This window comes from Symsagittifera roscoffensis, chromosome 5 (assembly GCF_963678635.1).
Source record: "Symsagittifera roscoffensis chromosome 5, txSymRosc1.1, whole genome shotgun sequence".
In the NCBI taxonomy this organism is placed as follows: Eukaryota; Metazoa; Xenacoelomorpha; order Acoela; family Convolutidae; genus Symsagittifera; species Symsagittifera roscoffensis.
The window spans coordinates 22,598,464-22,616,091 of NC_087066.1; the positions used below are offsets into that span (position 1 = coordinate 22,598,464).

At 37.5% G+C, this 17,628-nt stretch overlaps 2 protein-coding genes across 7 annotated transcripts in view; both read right to left on the bottom strand.

The window, feature by feature from the left end:
- Positions 1-224: 224 nt before the first annotated feature.
- LOC134845631 (metal transporter nramp1 homolog) overlaps positions 225-17,628 on the bottom strand; it is a 505,909-nt gene continuing 488,505 nt past the window's right edge. Inside the window, exons 2-6 of one of the 2 annotated variants that reach the window (XM_063862635.1) lie at positions 6,394-6,546; positions 5,811-6,102; positions 4,382-5,268; positions 1,434-1,700; positions 225-1,044 (exon numbers count right to left, since the gene is read on the bottom strand). In XM_063862635.1, coding sequence (XP_063718705.1) covers positions 856-1,044; positions 1,434-1,700; positions 4,382-5,268; positions 5,811-6,102; positions 6,394-6,540 — 1,782 coding nt within the window. In that variant the 5' untranslated portion in view covers positions 6,541-6,546 and the 3' untranslated portion in view covers positions 225-855. Of the gene's footprint in view, positions 1,045-1,433; positions 1,701-4,381; positions 5,272-5,810; positions 6,103-6,393; positions 6,547-17,628 lie in introns of both variants that reach the window. The other variant, XM_063862634.1, reaches the window with a different exon arrangement.
- On the bottom strand, positions 11,186-13,585 carry LOC134846405 (tyrosine aminotransferase-like). 5 transcript variants are annotated; one of them, XM_063863746.1, is made up of 2 exons: positions 13,242-13,585; positions 11,186-12,633 (listed from the first exon to the last, which is right to left on the bottom strand). In XM_063863746.1, exon 2 carries the CDS (start codon positions 12,564-12,566, stop codon positions 11,298-11,300), a length of 1,269 nt encoding a protein of 422 aa, XP_063719816.1. In that variant the 5' UTR covers positions 12,567-12,633; positions 13,242-13,585; the 3' UTR covers positions 11,186-11,297. The 5 variants fall into 5 exon arrangements, with proteins under 5 accessions (XP_063719816.1, XP_063719815.1, XP_063719818.1 ...); XM_063863745.1 differs by lacking the exon at positions 13,242-13,585 and adding an exon at positions 13,107-13,208 and having other exon boundaries at positions 11,186-12,647; XM_063863748.1 differs by lacking the exon at positions 13,242-13,585 and adding an exon at positions 13,107-13,202.

A 17,628-nucleotide genomic window follows, 5' to 3' on the forward strand; every position in this document is an offset into this window, starting at 1 on the left:
TTAATACTAAATTACCTGCTTCCAAGTTTTCAGCAAACTTTTTAAACCAAATCTTCGCTAACATTATTTAATTTGGAGCTCATTTCAAATCGCTCAGATTTCAATTCAATTTTTTTGAATTGATTACCGTGATCAGAATGATATACTGTGCTAATTGTGATCAGAATATTCGTGCTGATCACCGACTACCCCTGTCTACGATTATCTCAAAATAAAATTCGCAGTTAGGCCAATATCAAATTATATACAAAATCAAAGACAAGTTTAAGGCACCCAACCAAATGTACAATTATATATTTTGAAATTCGTAGATTAACATTACAATGATCATAAGTTTTTCAAATATGAAAAGTCAAAATTTACAAACCGCCTGCGAAGTGAAATCAAGTACAATAGTGCACAAAACGAACCTTTCATCCTTTCAACCTTCTAATAAATAAAAAAAGGCTGTTACTTAAATTAAAAAGATGACAACAATGTCTGACCTTGAATTGATTGAGGCCATCGGCGTTATCTATTCGGAAAAAAATCTCAAATAAAAATTTGATGAAACTTGTTTCGCATGACTTCAAAACATCGACTATTACAAGCAAACAGCTAAGTTTCATAAGTCGCGGGAAAGGAGTGACAAAAATGAAACAAAAAGATACCATGACGTCTTATACAGGAATCTTCTATAATGCGCAAAATACGTAGGCAATTTTTTTCATCTTCATTAAGATTTAAGTTTGTTTTATGAAGTTTTACTTTTGATTTTGGTTTCGATCCACGCTTATTTTTATTCAAACTTTGATTCTTTTTTCCTTTATTGTCTCACTCCAATTCGTGATTGTGACAATATCAATCGTAGTGTCCTCAAAGCATTTTGCCGATAGTCTGCTGGGTCTTCAGCTTTTCCTCCTCGTCCGAGTCCAGAGTGGTGGCTGGGTCTATGGCCGAGTCGAATCCGGAGGTGGGGATGTGTTCCTCCACCCACTTCAGGTTCTCGTCCTCATTCGCCTCCTCTGATTTGTTCTTATTGGCCAGAGCCGCGTTGTAACTACTCTACAACAAAACAGTAAAATTTGAAAAAAATTTATCTGATCCGTGCATTGAACTTATCATGCAAGGATCAGATAAAAATTGTTGTATATAACCTGAAGAATCAGTTTCAGAAAATTATCCAAAACATTTCATTTTGTCTTTCAATGGCTAGATCTGAATGAATATTTGGGGTGGTTTGCTTGCTACCAGTTATCTCAGCCATGCAGTGATATGCATTTATGAGAACTATCGAGAAATATGACTAAATACTTCATGAAAACTCATAAATAAACTTCATATGGCTTTGGTGAAGCGAAGCGACAAGGTTCGATAATGAAAAATGGTTTATTTGACAAATTGCAATTAAGCAATTTTTATTAAAAAAACTAATGATGGTCGTACTAAAATACCTTATAGATAGAGCGGATATGCGCCTGTTTCTGTCCCTCTCCCGACTCCGTACCCGTGAGACCAATCAGACCCCCTGACGTCAGGTAGTCCTCGTCATCACTGAGTGCATCATCAGGCTTGTCCATTAGCGGTGAGAACGCATATCGCTGGTTGTTCTGACTGGGCCTCCAGAGGATAATGATTCCGAAGAGGACGACTGAGAAGAGGATGTGCCAGTAAGCAGTGTCCACCCACAATTCCTGCCAGTCTTTGAAACAGTCCGGCAGCTACAAAACAAGAATATCTAGTAGACTCGACTCAGCGTTAACAAAAACGGCTTCAGACGAGATCAAAGGAAAACCGCAAAAACAATAACACCAACTTACAAACATTAAAGACCCACTTTTCAAATTCATATACCAAATGCCGGACCTAAATATACACCTCTGCAATTTACACTTGAAAACAGGTCCATATGCAGTTTTTCATTTGGCTGGAGATTCATTTACGATTTGAGCCAGAAAATTAGTAGTGATCTATCCCTCCGTTATTTTGTTAGTGATTATCGCTCCAAACCAATTTCGGAAAGAAAAAGTATCGATTTCCTAAGAGAACCAATAAAACTAACTTACCAGTTACAATAATACCAGTTTTTCAATCAATCCGCAAAACTGGAAAATCAGTCGACTTTTCTCTTAATAAAACCCGGAAAAAAGCTACTAACCCATAGTACTCTTATCTCCAGAAGCGAAACTGATTGAAAAAAACTTGCCGTATGATTTCAAACATATCGTAATAACAGATCCCCACCACAAATTCAGAAAACACATGTCAACAGACATGATTTACACTGCAGAGCCACTGACAAAAACGGAACTAACCAGCCATGTCATCCATACAGGATACTCTAAGTTGTATTAGATCTGACTGCAGCATTAGGTAAAGTGGATCACGGTATCGTGCTGCATGATCTTGAAAATTCGTACCTCCCAAACAAAATAAAAAGACGGATCACATCATATCTACACAGCACGGCAACTCATGTTGAATTTAGGAGCTAAAAATCAAGAATGCGACAAATGAAACACGGTGTCCCTCAAGAAGTTGTCTTGTCGCCTATTTTGTTCAATATACTTATGTCATCATTGCCCCTTCCATCTGCCGAAAACATCACGGTAGCAACATAAGCAGATAAAAAATTTTATCACGATCACAGCTCCTTACGCCTCTGATCTTGAACTAGGTACGGCCCTACCAACGTACTCTAAATATTTGGCTTCAAAAATGCACTTTTAAACTATCTTCAGACAAGTCTCCTGCAGCCATCATTATAACCCAATACATTAAGTCCAAATGCCTAAGATTCCAGAAGTCAACTTTGATAGCCTCTTTAATTTTACTGAACGCATTTGAACAGGGACAAAAAACTCCAAACACGCAAGAAATTACTGAGCAAATTCTCAGGCACAAACAGGAGGTGCAGCAAAAAACCTCTTTTTCTTACAAAAGGCCGTTGAGGGTAATGTTCTGAATTACGCAGCTCCTGTCTGGAAATCTTCAGTAAAAAAAACTTGTTGAAAAATCTACAAACTCGACAAAACACAGCACTTAGAATTAAAGCTGGCAACAAGCACAAAAATGAATTCAATTGAACACCTTCATTGTGAAACTCAAATACTGCCAGCAAAGTTAAGCAAACAATTTCTAACTGGCTGCTGCACCAAATCAATACAAAGTCGCTCTTAAGATTTCATTCGAATGGGGTGAAAAACTACTTTACTCAAAAAAATCCCTCAAAACTGATAGGCTCTCAAGTTCTATAAATAGCTTCGGGAAAAAATCAGCCTTCCCAGAAGTTCACGACGTACTTATGCTCAACTCCGCTGTGAATACAGCACACAAATAAAAAGCTATCTGTCGAGGTTGGACAAAAACATCAGAAAAAATCGGCCAAAATCATAAACTATTCCGCATGACATCCATCTCTTTAAGTGTCCGTCCAAGCCAACATCTCTATAGCTTGAGAAACTGTTGCAATCACAAAATGACTCAGCTTACCAACATAACAGAGAACACGAGGAGGTTTTCTCGGTTATCCGCACTAAATAAAAAGTGCGCTCTTGAAACGGGTCCGGAGTTTTACTCAGTTCACCGTAAAAACAACTACCCCCCTAGAACGGGTTTTACTCAGTACTGTCAGAAGGAGGGCTTTTCGCTCTTAGCGAACCCTTGGAAAGCCACAGTTGTTTGACGGAAGAGATGAAAGGATAAATCTATCTCCACAATCTTCGATTGTGAAGAACTTGAAAAAAAAACTGCAATTGAAACGACCCCTCGTAAGCGCATCTCCAAACAACAACACCTACAGATTTGTAATTAACTGCATTACCAGCTGCGCTATGTGCGCTTACTGTCAGCTAAATACCAGCCAATAACGTAAAGAGTGGTATTTACCAAAATCAGCTACACTGGTACTGAAATTTGGCAATTTTGAGAATTTAGCTTGAAAGTGAATTCGTAAAACAGCACAAGCGTTTGGTTGCGTAATTGCATCGTTATCCGTAAAACTGAACCTAGTCAAATTAAGGAGCACTTGCAACGCCAACTGCGATTTGTGCCATTTGCCGAATTACAAAAAAAACGTCATCGGCAATTCCAAGCTATTCTTCATGATAACCTGCTATTCATCCGATGATCCCACTCCCCGTAATTACAACACGTATCTTTGTTAATAAAATCTCAACTAACCTGCATCTGAAAAATCAAGTCTCAAAGTAAGGGCGAACAAACTTGCTAATATCATTTGAGATTAAAATGTGCAAACTTTTAAAACCAATCAAATTATAAATCAATCCAATCAGTGCAAATATTTTCCATAACCTATCAAAATATAACAATATCTAGTTTCGGTTGAAATGACTGACAGTGATTTCCATATTACATTAAGTGTCAAAAACTTAATTTTTACCTTTATATTGACGAAGGACCAAATTAAGTAGGCCAATGCGGCCATTATACAGAGAACTAAGATGTTGAAGAAATGTCTGTACAAAGTCAGCTTCACCACATTTCGTCTCAACTTCAGATTCTTCAATGTCTGCAACAAACTGGATGCGACCCAGAAACAAATAACTGCATCTATTGTGGACAGGCAAATAACAGCCAGCATTTCTGAATCGGTGCGACTATCTCTAGATCTGTATATTCTCATGGCTGCCTCGACTGACGCCAAAATTAAAAACAAAAATGCCAACACTAGGACTTTCCTCATGATGTCACCGAGTCTCGGTCGCACAATTCCGTAACCCAAACTTACAATGAGCACCAAAACCCGAGCTAGGGTTCGTTTGATAATCGACACGACTTCGGCAAATAATTCCACGCCTTGTAATATATCGCCATGTTTATTCATGTGATCAAATTCAGCTAGAAACACCGCTTTTTCGATCAACCCGAGACCGATAACAGCACAAATCCAGTATTGCAGTCTAAGTAAATCTCGCCAATGTGAGAAACAAAACACAGTCCATACCAGGGCATAAAGAGAGTAAACTGCACACATTATAGCGTAAAACTTCAAAAGCGGCTTGTCAATTGCTGAAAGATATCCCGACTTGCTTTTAAACGCGACGTCTAACGTGATCTCCGCCTCCAAGTTTCGATCTTTGCTGTTGGGAATTTGAGTGACGTAGATTTCGACTATGAAAATCGTGGGACCCGAGACCCATGTTTGTCCGAGGACATTGACTTCATCTGGCTGCTGCTTTGAGTCGTCTAGGCCCGTGTTGCTGAAACTCTGTTTCAATGTTTTCGGGTTAGCTGATCCAACCATTTGACGGTGCAAAGGAACCAACCCTACTGAAAACGAAAATCATTGTTTTAAGCCTTTAGAATTTCTTGATCCTAAGATGAAACGAAACCACAACCAAGCTAAAACAATCTAACTATACACAGTAACGTATAAAACAATCGATATAAATCTCTGTGAAAATCAAGAAGCAAAACACCCGTAATATTATCATTACTTTTTTCTATAACTTTCAGAAACATGAAAAAATAAATTTAAGCATTCATGTGATGCCCGCAGGCACGTTCATAAGGTTGAACCCAGAAAAACGTCTGCAGATACATCCGAGAAGAGTCTATTCTGAAGCACGAAAACTCTTAGCAAACCAACAAAGCAAACTTTAAACTGTCCAAAAATGACGAATTTAACGCCTATTTCTTTCTCGAATTTTTGAATACTGAGATCTGATTGGTTGACAAAATTTTCGCGCATGAGGGATTCCCCAACCAAGAACTTCTTGGGCAATGGAGGGGCGACGAGATTCACAAAACTCATCTACGATGACTCGTTCAATAGACTTCTTGATTCTCAAGTGAGTGGCCAAACTTACCATCTCCATTGAGCAAATCTATATCCTGATTGCAGCTGGCTTCGAAGAACTTCGATTCCTCGGCTTCACTTGCATAGGACACGTACGGTTCGTTCGAGATCAAGTTCCTCGGATTGTCTATGAGTGCTCGAGTATAGTTCTCAGACAGCATGGCATAGTTGCCGGAACAAGGAGTGTTGCGGATCATCCATCGTATGGCTATGTTGAAGGACTGCTCTTCGTCTGCTACAGAGGGGGAGCATTTAAGTGTCGCTCTAATCGTAGTTCCATTCCATAGCGTTGCTTGAAACCACTAAAACGTTATTTAAACTGGATTATACTGGGTAGGGTACCACAATAATAACTTGTCTATCTATAAGTTCATATCAGTTAAGCTTTGAGGCATTGAAAAAAAAAATAACCGAGTTTAACAAAAAATGCTAGGTGAGTATCATTACATATAAAGAGAATGGTAACACGAAACGCTTGTCTATCTACATGCCGCAAATTTCGGTCACCGCGATCATAAAATTACAATATTTATGATTTTTGCGGACCATGGTACTCATAAACATGGTACAGATACAGTTACAAATTGACTAACATCGATGGAAGAAGTTTTCTGGGAATTGAGTGTATGGTGAACAGACCACTTCGTGGACTCTGGTAGTGCTGAACAGCTCGGACACAGCAGACTGGTAGTGTATAAGTGAACGACAAGCAGAAATCCTAAATATGTACACGAGTTCATTGCAACCTGGAAAAAAAACACCACTGAAGAGTTCACGTTTAATTAAAAAAAAACACCACTGAAGAGTTCATTGCAAACTGAAAAAAAACTCAAAAAACATCATTTGTAGTTGTTACAATTACAATTCACTTTTCTGGCGCACTTCATTTATTCATTATTAAAAATTTGTGGGTATACTACTGAAGAACAGTCTCCCGTTAAGTAATTGTTTTACTTTTCGGCTCGCCGCTTCGGCGTTTTCTCTAGATTGTAACATAAAAATCCCAACGTGAATGAAAACTATTCTCGCCGAAGAAATTCTTGAAGTAATTTACAAAAAAAACCGCTCACAGTTTTGAAAAATATGCACCTTCCGGACCGGCGCTAAGATCTGGTCTTGTGAAAAACGACAAAGTTGTTCGGATATACAAAAACATGTATGTTTAAACAGTGAAAATGAGTTCCATGGAAGGAAGCAGAACTAATTTACTAACTACTCAGTAGTAACTAAGATCACTAAAAATGCTACTAAACAACATATCCAACCACATTCAGACACTGTTTCAGATCCAAATATTGCATTGACGTGTGATGAGTGGCTCCAAAAAAAAACGAATCAAAATTTGAACAAAATGACTAAAATTAACAACCAAATAAATTCTTCTTTATTCGACCTGTGCACAGCACATTGCAGCTAAGTATTTAAAAATTTAACAAGTTGACGCATATAAATAGCTCAGACGTAGCATCAAGTTAGCCTTTTAAACATCTCAACATATGTACAAAGATGAGCATTTTCATTAACTTCTATTAAAATCTGAATAAAATTTCGATCAACAAAATTATTTAAATTTGTAAGGTCAAAAAAGCAAAAAGAAATGGAAGTCAGGAACTTCTACGGTTCCTTCGTAGCCTGTTTCCATTAGATGGCTGAAATTAAAATTGTGCTTTTGAATGAGGAAAATCACTCATTTTCCTGTTTTTAAGGCTCACGAAAAACTATGTCGGTTTTCTTTCAGACATACAAAGTGGATGTTATATTGACTTTGACTGCAATTCGTCGATAAATTTTAAAATCAATTTCACCAAGTTCCCATTTTGAAATTAGAACTTATGCCACATCTAATGCACTGCGAAAAATCCAGTTTATACTTGTCTAGGACATCTTTCTTTGATTGAAATTTATTGAATTCAATGTAGTGTAAGTGCTGGAAACATGATCAAAACCAACAAAACTGGTAATAATTGATAAGCTTTGGAAACTTTCATATAATTCTCTCATACAATTTCTAAATTGAGGTCATTTAATTTAACTTATATCGCACTATTAATGATCTGCTGCGCAATCAGTTTTCATTCCCATCGTCAATTGAAATGAAAGCACACTCGTAATTGTTCCGACCACTAAAAGCGGCAAGGAACTTCGCCTTCGGGTGTTTTTTGCTTTGTTTCGAAACAAAATCAGTCAACACAGAGGCGAAGCAGAGCTTTGCACCACTTACGATTCATCACCAACCGCGTCCAGACAATTCGGCCAAATACAACTCAGCCGATTTGAAACTCAGACAATTCATCCAAAGGTATGCACACAATTCAGCAAATAATAGTGACCGCCGCAGTCGCGCCAACGTGTTGCAAGCTTGCCAACAGAGGGTAAGACTCTATACAAAATTTAGAGCCGGTTATTGCCGCGAAGCGGCGATGCGCGACCACGGGCGACCTTAAACCGAGAAATAACTCAAATTCCAATTTTTTCATTCGAATCTAGCGTTTTGTAAAATTGGCTGAACTGTCTCAGGCTGAAGTGTCTGAATACTTTTGGCTGAACTGTCTGAATTTCAAATTGGTTGAATTGTCTTTGGCCGAATTGTCTGTGCGCCTCACCAACATAGAACGGCAAGCTAGCAGACAAAAGAGACGAAATCTCAAAAAAAAGAATTCAACCCAAAAAACTGCCTCTACCATGAATTTTACGCCCGTTGAGCAGAAAACAAAGTTTGAACAGGAATTAAAAATTACAGAAAGGCGTCAAAATTAATTTCAATTTTTGTTGAAAAAATATTGAATCGGAGTAAAGTTAATGCTGTACAAACTTAGCCGACTAAGCAGACACATAATAAACAGACATCCGGATTTTCGATAAAAAAAACTTCATAAACAAAAGCATTGAAATGATTTCTAAAGTGTGCTGTTATACAAGTAATCCAAAAGTTTTTAAAATTTTTAAAAGAATTTGAGGCAAGTGATCACGTGAACGGAGATTAGTGATTCAAGTGACTTTGCTAAATAAGTTCCGTTTGATACCGTTAGTCAATCGCAAGCGCAATTATCAGACTGGGCTGAAAAACTTTTCATATTAAATCCCTTTCAACCCTGGATCGATCGATTTTAAAAACAATTTGAAAAAGATGTCTCGGTTTCGAGAAAAAACGGTTTGAAAGTTTCGCCTTTTATTTTAATTTCCAACTATTTCTGGCTATTATTTGGACTATTATAGGCGTTATAATAGCACGTAACTCTCTTACTCCTGCCGTGAAAACTAGTTTGAAGCTTAATTTAGCGCTTCTTTGCCAAAAAATAAAAAAGCAACGAAACTTTGGAAAAAATGCTGAACATTTTTTCAATTTTTGTGTCTAATTTCAGTTTTCGAAGAAAACTGTAGCCGAAGATGACTAATTTCGAAATGACGTAATCTTTCGTTTTGTTCCTCTCATCGTACAAAATTCTAGAAAAAGGTTTTTAGTTTTACTTATTAATGTGGTCGGAACTTTCTCTCACTTGCACAGTATCCTCCTACTCTTGTCTTCACTGTGACTTTATTGGATCATGTCCATTCCTCAAACTGTTTAACAGTGACAGTGTTAACTTCTTTCTAACTTAGCTTTTCCGAAAAAAAAAACATTATTTCAGCCGACTTGATACTGCAAGTTACCCCAATGTAAGCAAAGATAGTCGGTTCCTGCGCAGGTGAACTAGGCATGAGCGAAATTTGTCTACAAAAAACCGACAAACAAAATACGAAAACTTTTTCTAATTATTTGCAAAAAATTTTTTTAAGAGAACCTTTATTTCCAAGAAAGTGCTAAAGGAAACTTCTGATACTAACTTTACTTTCAGTAAAATTAAGTTTTTTCAGCCTAAATTAACGATAACTGTTCATATAACGACCGTTACTCGATCGCTATACTCGCCCAAAATTGAACTGAAACTCAAAACTTCAGACCCAATTTTATCGAAACTTTTAAAAAATTATCAAATGTCGTTCGAATTACGACTGGAAACGTTTAAATTCGATTAATCACAGTACAATGATTATTTGTGGTACCTGAATTTGCGTGAAAAAAAAGAGAAAACTTAACACACCTCGCCATTTTCAAGGGTCGGATCAACAAGGATAACTGATTGCTTTGCAAGTAGCACAGAATGTTCTGACCACATTTCTAAAAAAAACTTACAAACATGTTTCTTCATTAGTTTTAATCAGAGGCATTTTTGCGGGTTTGATGAGACAAATAACCGAACGCGTAGGACTTTAGTGAATTAGGCATATTCGACAACAGTTGTCTTGAAAAATTGAATGAGAACGCTTTTGAAAGCTTTATTGCCAAGAAAGCGCTCAGTGAAGCTTTCAAAACTCAATTTACTGATGTACGTCAACTTTTTCACTAGTTAAAAAATTCTTGTATAAAACCTTCTTTTAAGATCCGAACTTATACCTTCCTTTACTCGCTCGAGATTAGAGTAAAAAATTTTAAAAATTCAGAACGGTTTTTCTTGACACTGATTAAACTTTTTGAAAAATTTTGAGTCGTTTGAATCAGAACTTAAAGGGCTTTAATCAGACATATCACTCAACTCATTCCGAAGGTTATATGTGATACTTGATTAAGCGTGGAAAACCAAAAAAAGAAGAAAACTGAACACACCAGAAGACAAAGTTGTTAAAAAAGACAACGAAAAACTGAAATTTATATCTCGTAAAAAAAGAAACAAACATATCGTCAAGTTATTTCACCCACTCTACAATTAGCTTAACCTTAATAGAGAAAAAATACGGACCCATTTTTCCGAACACTGATTTCTTAGGCATCCGAATGATTACCAATAGTGTTTTAATTTGTACCACGTTTGATCAATTACAAGCTGTCACTGAGGCAGATACAATGAGGCCATAAAATATCCACCCTATGACATAATTCCTTCAAGTAAATTCGTGACGTGGAATAATAATCGGCTCGGAGATCTTTACTAAGTCTATTTTTGAGGGAGGAGCTGAAAGTAATATCTATTCTTTCCATCTTTGAAAAAAAAACGCGCGAGGCTGAACTTTCTCCTTGCAATGGATAAAAACACTTTCCTATATTAGTATTTTAACATTAGTACTAATTCCTATATTAGTATTTTATGTTGACTAATGGAAATAGAATTTAAGTGAGTCCTTTACTTTTTCTTGTTATTTTCGTCGTTGATCTCTCGCTTTTTCAAAATTAAACGGTGACCAGATCAACGGTTCACGTCACAAAACGCAAGAACCTATCAATCTATAATGCTGGATTACCAGTCAGTTCTTGCCTCTACTTCCACCAAATTAAATTAACAAATAAGTCTTTACAACAAAATTTTGACAATTTTATCCTCCGTTACTGATAAACTTGAGAAATTAAACTGAAATCAAATCAATTAATTGATAAAAAACTGTATTCACCAAGACTATTCCTATTGCTACTTCCCACTTTCCCCGACTTTAACTCTCAATTAAAAACTACACTCTGATCTATTCATTCGAGTTTATCTCTGCAAAACTCGTCTATTCGCACACAAGCCTCTTCCATCATTTCGGGTGGCACAGTCAGCACTATTCTGAAGTAATTTGGGTAGTGGAAACAGGATCCAGGAAGACAAAACACACTTTGTTCTTTGACCAGGTCCTGTGTGAATGTCAGGTCGTTCATATCTTTGCCAAATTTAGAAGTGTCAATGCCAACCATCATGTACATTGCACCTGATGGCATCACTGGTTTCAAGCCTGGACATTTTGACAAAATCTTGAAGGCGAATTTAGCATTTTTTTCCAGCTTCCTCATGACATTCTCATAAAATACATCTGAAGTTTCGTTTAGTATTTTTGGAATAGCCAATTGACAAAGCGAGTTGGGTCCTAGAATACGCTGCGATAGATTTTTCAACCCTTTGCGCACATAGGTTAGCTTGTTGTGACGATCTTGAATCAAAATCCAACCAATTCTCCAGCCAGGAACCAACCAACGTTTTGCCATTCCTCCCATTATAAGAATGGGGACATTTTTAGATAATTGGCCAAACGATGCGTAATCGACATCACTGAAAACCATATCAGCATAAATTTCATCAGCAATTATAGGCAAACTATGCCTTTCTGCAATTTTCAAAATTGAAATCATATGGCTCCGTGACCATACAGAACCACAGGGATTTGAAGGATTGCAGACAACGATTGCCGATGTTTTAGGATCCACCAGTGCTTCAAGATGCTCCAGGTCAATCTGCCAGTTTTTGTCTGGTTTCAAGTTATAATGTTTCACGTTCACATTATACAAAGTTGTCAGTGATTCGTAAATACTGAAACCTGGTCTCGGAATCAAAATGTTCGTTCCTTCTTCGGCCACTGCTCCGATTGCCAAATCGATTGCACCGCTGCATGATGATGTCAGTATTATGTCATTGGTTGATAAAGGGTAAAGGTCAGTGGAATAAAACTGAGCTATGGCTTCTTTTGCTACCAGAAACCCATCTGACGGCCCATAGCCATGACAATTTCCCTTTTCAATCACATCAAAAAGAGCTTCTTTGGTAGCGCAACTTATCGGGAGATTTCCAAACGTTGTAGGGTCTCCAATTGATAAAGGAATGAATGATTTTTCGACATTGGGTTCGATTTTCATTTGATCGACGATGTTTCGAATTGGATTGTGAGTGTTAATAGCTCTTGACGAAACGGGCAAAGCCGATTCAATTTTTCGAACTCCAAAACCATTTCGGTCATCTGATGACAAGCAATGTCCGTTCATATTCGAATGAAGATTTAATAAAGAAATGCAAAATCAAACGAATCACAAACCAGTTTCCCTACCTTGCCTGTAAAAATTAAGCTGGAACTTTTCCTTTTATGAGCACCTAATTTCGAAACTTCTTATAAATCGAATTCTCATTCATTGGAATTTGACTTTTGGTAGAAAAAGCGGATAAAATCTAGCCGAACTCCCTTTCGACTTTTTTTTTAAAACAAAGCGTATATTTATAAGAGGCCATACTTTCATGAAAATATGTTGAAAACATTTAAGAAAGGGTATGAAGCCTTCCCAAAACCAAATTCATGAAATTTCCAACCGAAAACTCAGAGGCTACTTTGGATCTATGAACTTCGATTGTTCTTAAAATTTGGACGTTTGCCCAAGAACAAAGTGCAAATATTGATTGCCTGTTTTTTATCCGATACAAAAATGAAATACTCTTTTATGAAAAAACAAATTATCAGCACAACTACAATATCTTATCCTGACTTAAGTAAAAGCCCTATTATTATTCCTTTAGGAGCGTAGAGAAAAAACTTTGAAAAAAGAGTAGAAAGATTGTGAACTATTATTTCGTGCGGAATAATTTAGCAATAACAAATATGGCAACAAGATCTAGGACCAGTTTCTACATCAACATAAGTTTAAGAGATTTAAATGACTGTTACCAACCTTTCCGGTTCGATTGAAACAATCTGCAGCCTGAAAAACTTTCTGCTTGAAAAACAACTGAAAAGCGTTACGGTCACAGAAAACTGGTTTTATGATAGTTAAAACGATTCGGATACGCACAAATGTGGTATATCTAGGCCCTGATATCGGTACTAAACTGAACTTACTCAACTCGAAGCTTAATAAATGAGTTTTTGAATTTAAATGGAAGCCTTATACGGATCGCAGTTTCGTTTATCAGTCAGTTTGTTTGACTAGGAGTATCAAAGAAAAAATACTGGTCAAACAGTTTCTTACACAGTTCCAAGCTTGATTCAGATGCCTAATAGCTGATTAAACTGTTTGCTAACTTATCATAAGACACTTTGGGTGAGGTGTGGTCGCGTTTGTTACAATTGCCAGCTGTTCGATTATATATGAACTCATCGCGCATAGCTCTGAGTTCATAGCACTCATTTAGAGATTGTATGTTCATATGAACCGGACCTAGTGTTGTTAAGACAAAAAAAACAGGTTTAACAAAAGATCTCTTTCATTTTTCGTGTTGCATCAATTCATCACAGAAGGGAATGACGATCTCAACTTGCAGATGAACAGACAAAACTGAACAAAACTTCAAAAAATTGTTTTTTAAATGAAAAAAAAAATCTTGAACTGAATGACGATATCTTGGAACTAAAATACCTGCACATTTCGAAATTTTAACAACAGAGACGAAGCAAAACTTCGCACTACTTGCAATTTAACATGACAAACTAATCGACTGAAATACAGATAAAAGCTGTATATAATTTATAAAGCTACAGAGCGGTAATATATACTTGGAATCTCTAACCTGGTACACAATTGAATTAAAGATCAGAGGGTTCAATTATTTTGCTAAGCCCAAAAATCTAAATTGCGATTTTTTTATACTTCTATTAAGAAAAGTTGCAAACCATAATAACAAATGCTGCCACCAAAGTTAATAAACGACATAAAAAGCCAAAAAAATCTTAACAATTTTTCATGTTTAATTAGCAAATTTTATTATGGCGGGCTTTAGAGAGTGATTTACACTTTGCATAAATCTCGTTACATTTCAACCGTTCTCAATTATTACCTAAAAAAGTTAAAAATACAAAAAAATACCTACAAAAGTTAAAAATACAAAAAAAAAGAAAATAAGCACACAGAATTAAAGCCGACCGACCTCGGTGTCGAAAATCTGCCGAAAATTTACCAAAGTTTTTCAGCACAGATAAAAATTACTTTGCAACTCCTAATGTTCACCCAAGGTACATATGCAGTTAATACACTCTACTCAAACCATGCAAATAATACAGCGGTAAAAAACTACCATTTGACCATCTGTTACCAAAATAATTTAGAAAAATTTCTAATACCCCGTTGCAAACCTTTGCCTATCGCAAGATTAAAACAAAACAATTTTTTCAAGAAAAGCACTCGTGAACCAAATTGACTGCAAATGTTCAATTTAACTACAAAACATTGCTATTTGAATGGTTTTTAGACATTTTGGTGGCTTTGTAGGTAGCAAAATTTTATGTGTACCGAGAATGTCTTCAAGCCTCCTCTACGAAAAAATCAATCAGTGGTCCTAAAGCATTTCCAATTCAACTTGGGGTCTGAAAATGATTAAATTCTATTATCTGAAATGAGTGATTTCAACGTTGTGAAAATTTCAGGAAAGTAAATTTGCAAATAAACTATCATCAAATTAAATCAAACTAGCGAGCCCATTTCAAAACAAAATTTTCAATTATACTTTAATTGAAAAATCAACAACGCATTCATCTGACTTTAACGTATCATTATGGCTTGATCAGGTTCACATAAAAATTAAAATTTCGTAACACGCTAATGAAGCTAATTGAACATACAAAGCTAATTATAAAGCTTGCAATGGCTTACAAAAACTTAAGATTTTGGATACGAACTATCATGGTAAAAAGATGAAAATTTTGAAAAACTTTTGACGACTTGATTTCCCTCGCAAAAGGAAAAATATTTTCTGAAGTCAGCTATTCAAGCGTGCAATTAAAAGTTGACCTGACCGCATTAATAGGCGTGCTTGAACTTAAAAATTACTGAAACAAGTTTCTAAGTTATTTGGCGGCCTGAATGGACTTCGAAAAAAAAGTTGGCAAAAAACTACTCTGTGAAATCTGCCATCCAGCTATAAAACATTTAATTATCTGAACTTACCTCGATACCTACCTACAGTTCGCAAAAAAACTTATAATTTTTAAAATAGGCTTTCCAAGTGTTCTTCAAAGCAAGCCAATTAATTATTTGAAAAAAAAACGAGTCAATTTCAAGCGATCTTTTTGAACCAATTCAGTTTGTTAGATGAAATTGCTTCGTTGAAAGTTAACCCATGCATTTCTAGCTTGAAAATTATTAGCTTGAAAATTATTAGCTTGAAATGATTAACCGTAAACTCAATGTTTATAGTTGAAACGAAATTGACCGATTTTGGGTTTTTTCAGGATTTTGATTATATTCATGAAATTTGTATCTTGTTGCAAGCTACTCAGAAGAATCAAATTTACTAAATTACGTTCATGCATGAATTGATTAACTGAAAGTCATCTAGTCAAATGCTTCTGACAAACATCAAGCTAAAAAAATGGCTGAACTTTGAATCATTTGCATTGTTTCAAAAGCTTGAATTAGTTCGCAAAAGTGACAAAAAACCCAGCTAATCTTTTGACCCAAAAAGAGTTGAAACATTTTGTGGATCTTTTAAGGATCCTCTGAAAAAAGGCTGTTTCACGTCATAGCCCACTTCAATTCCTTGAAATGTAAAAGAGTGGGCCCAGTTAGGCAAGTATGCGTGTGAGTGTCGCGCACCACTGTCACTGAGCATTCAACTGTAATCCAGTAATTCAATAGAAATGATTAACTTCACTGAAAAAATTTGCTTCACTCACTCGAACTTAGTTGATAGTTCAATTGACTTCGCGGCGAAAAAAACTGAATGACTCTTGAGGCTTTTGCTAGATTGGGGGACTCTGCGCTTCAATCGGGACTCCTCTATTGCATATTTGACCCCCTTCTACTGCTTAGTAACAGAAAACTGCTTTAGAATGCCCTGGCCTGCCTTGCTTTGCGCTGCCCTACTTAACTTTGCCCAGCCATGCTCCTTGCCTTCCCCTTCCCTACCCCTTTTACCGTTTCCCTGCTTTCCTTCGGCTACCCTGCCTTGGAATGCTCTGCCCTGCCTTTCCATGTGCTGCTTTGCTCTGCCCTGCCTTGCTTTGAATTGCAATGTGCTTCCTTGCCTTGCCCCTCCTTCCATTGCCTTGCCTTCCACTGCCTTGCCTTGCTTTGAGCTACAATGCTCTTCCTTGCCTTGCCCCTCCTTCCACCGCCTTGCCTTGTTTGTCCAGCCCTGCACTGCAACGCGCTGCCCTGCCATGCTACTCCTTGTCCTGTCTGGCACAGTCCTGCATTACGCTGCCCTGATCCCCTTGCCTTGCTTTGCGCTACTTGGATCTTCCTTGCCTTGCCCCTCCTTCCACCTCCCTGCCTTGCGCTACCGTACCTTGTTTGTGCAGCCCTGCACTGCAATGCGCTGCCCTGCTATTTTCCACTTTGCCCTGCCTTGCACCGTCCTGCATTACGCTGCCCTGATTCCCTTGCCTTGGACTACCGTACCTTGTTTGTCCAGCCCTGCACTGCAACGCGCTGCCCTGCCATGCTACTCCTTGTCCTGTCTGGCGCAGTCCTGCATTACGCTGCCCTGATCCCCTTGCCTTGCTTTGCGCTACTTGGATCTTCCTTGCCTTGCCCCTCCTTCCACTGCCCTGCCTTGCGCTACCGTACCTTGTTTGTGCAGCCCTGCACTGCAATGCGCTGCCCTGCTATTTTCCACTTTGCCCTGCCTTGCACCGTCCTGCATTACGCTGCCCTGACTCCCTTACCTTGGGCTACCGTACCTTGTTTGTACAGCCCTGCATTACGCTGCCCTGACCCCCTTGCCTTGCGCTTCCTTGCGCTGTCCTACCCCTTGCCTTGCCTTGTGCTGCCCTCCCTTCCCTTACGCTGCCCTGCCCCTCCTTGCCTTGCGCTGCCCTGCCCTCAAAACTTCTAGACATTTGATCTTGACCAATCCAAGTTCGTTTTATTCTGAAGCTCCAATTGATTTCGTAAACATAACGTCTGGCGATCTGTTAAACATGGCGCCCATAGAAATTGAAAACGACTTACAATAAAATGAAAGGTTTCCCTCAAATTGTTTCGTAGGCAAACCCGCATTTCTTTGCAGCTTCCTCGAGCAATTTCACACGCTGCTGAAGATTTCCTTCAGAGAATGTAAATTGCTTTTTAGACACAGATTAAATAGGTAAACCTCTGACACCAATGATTGATATTTGGACGA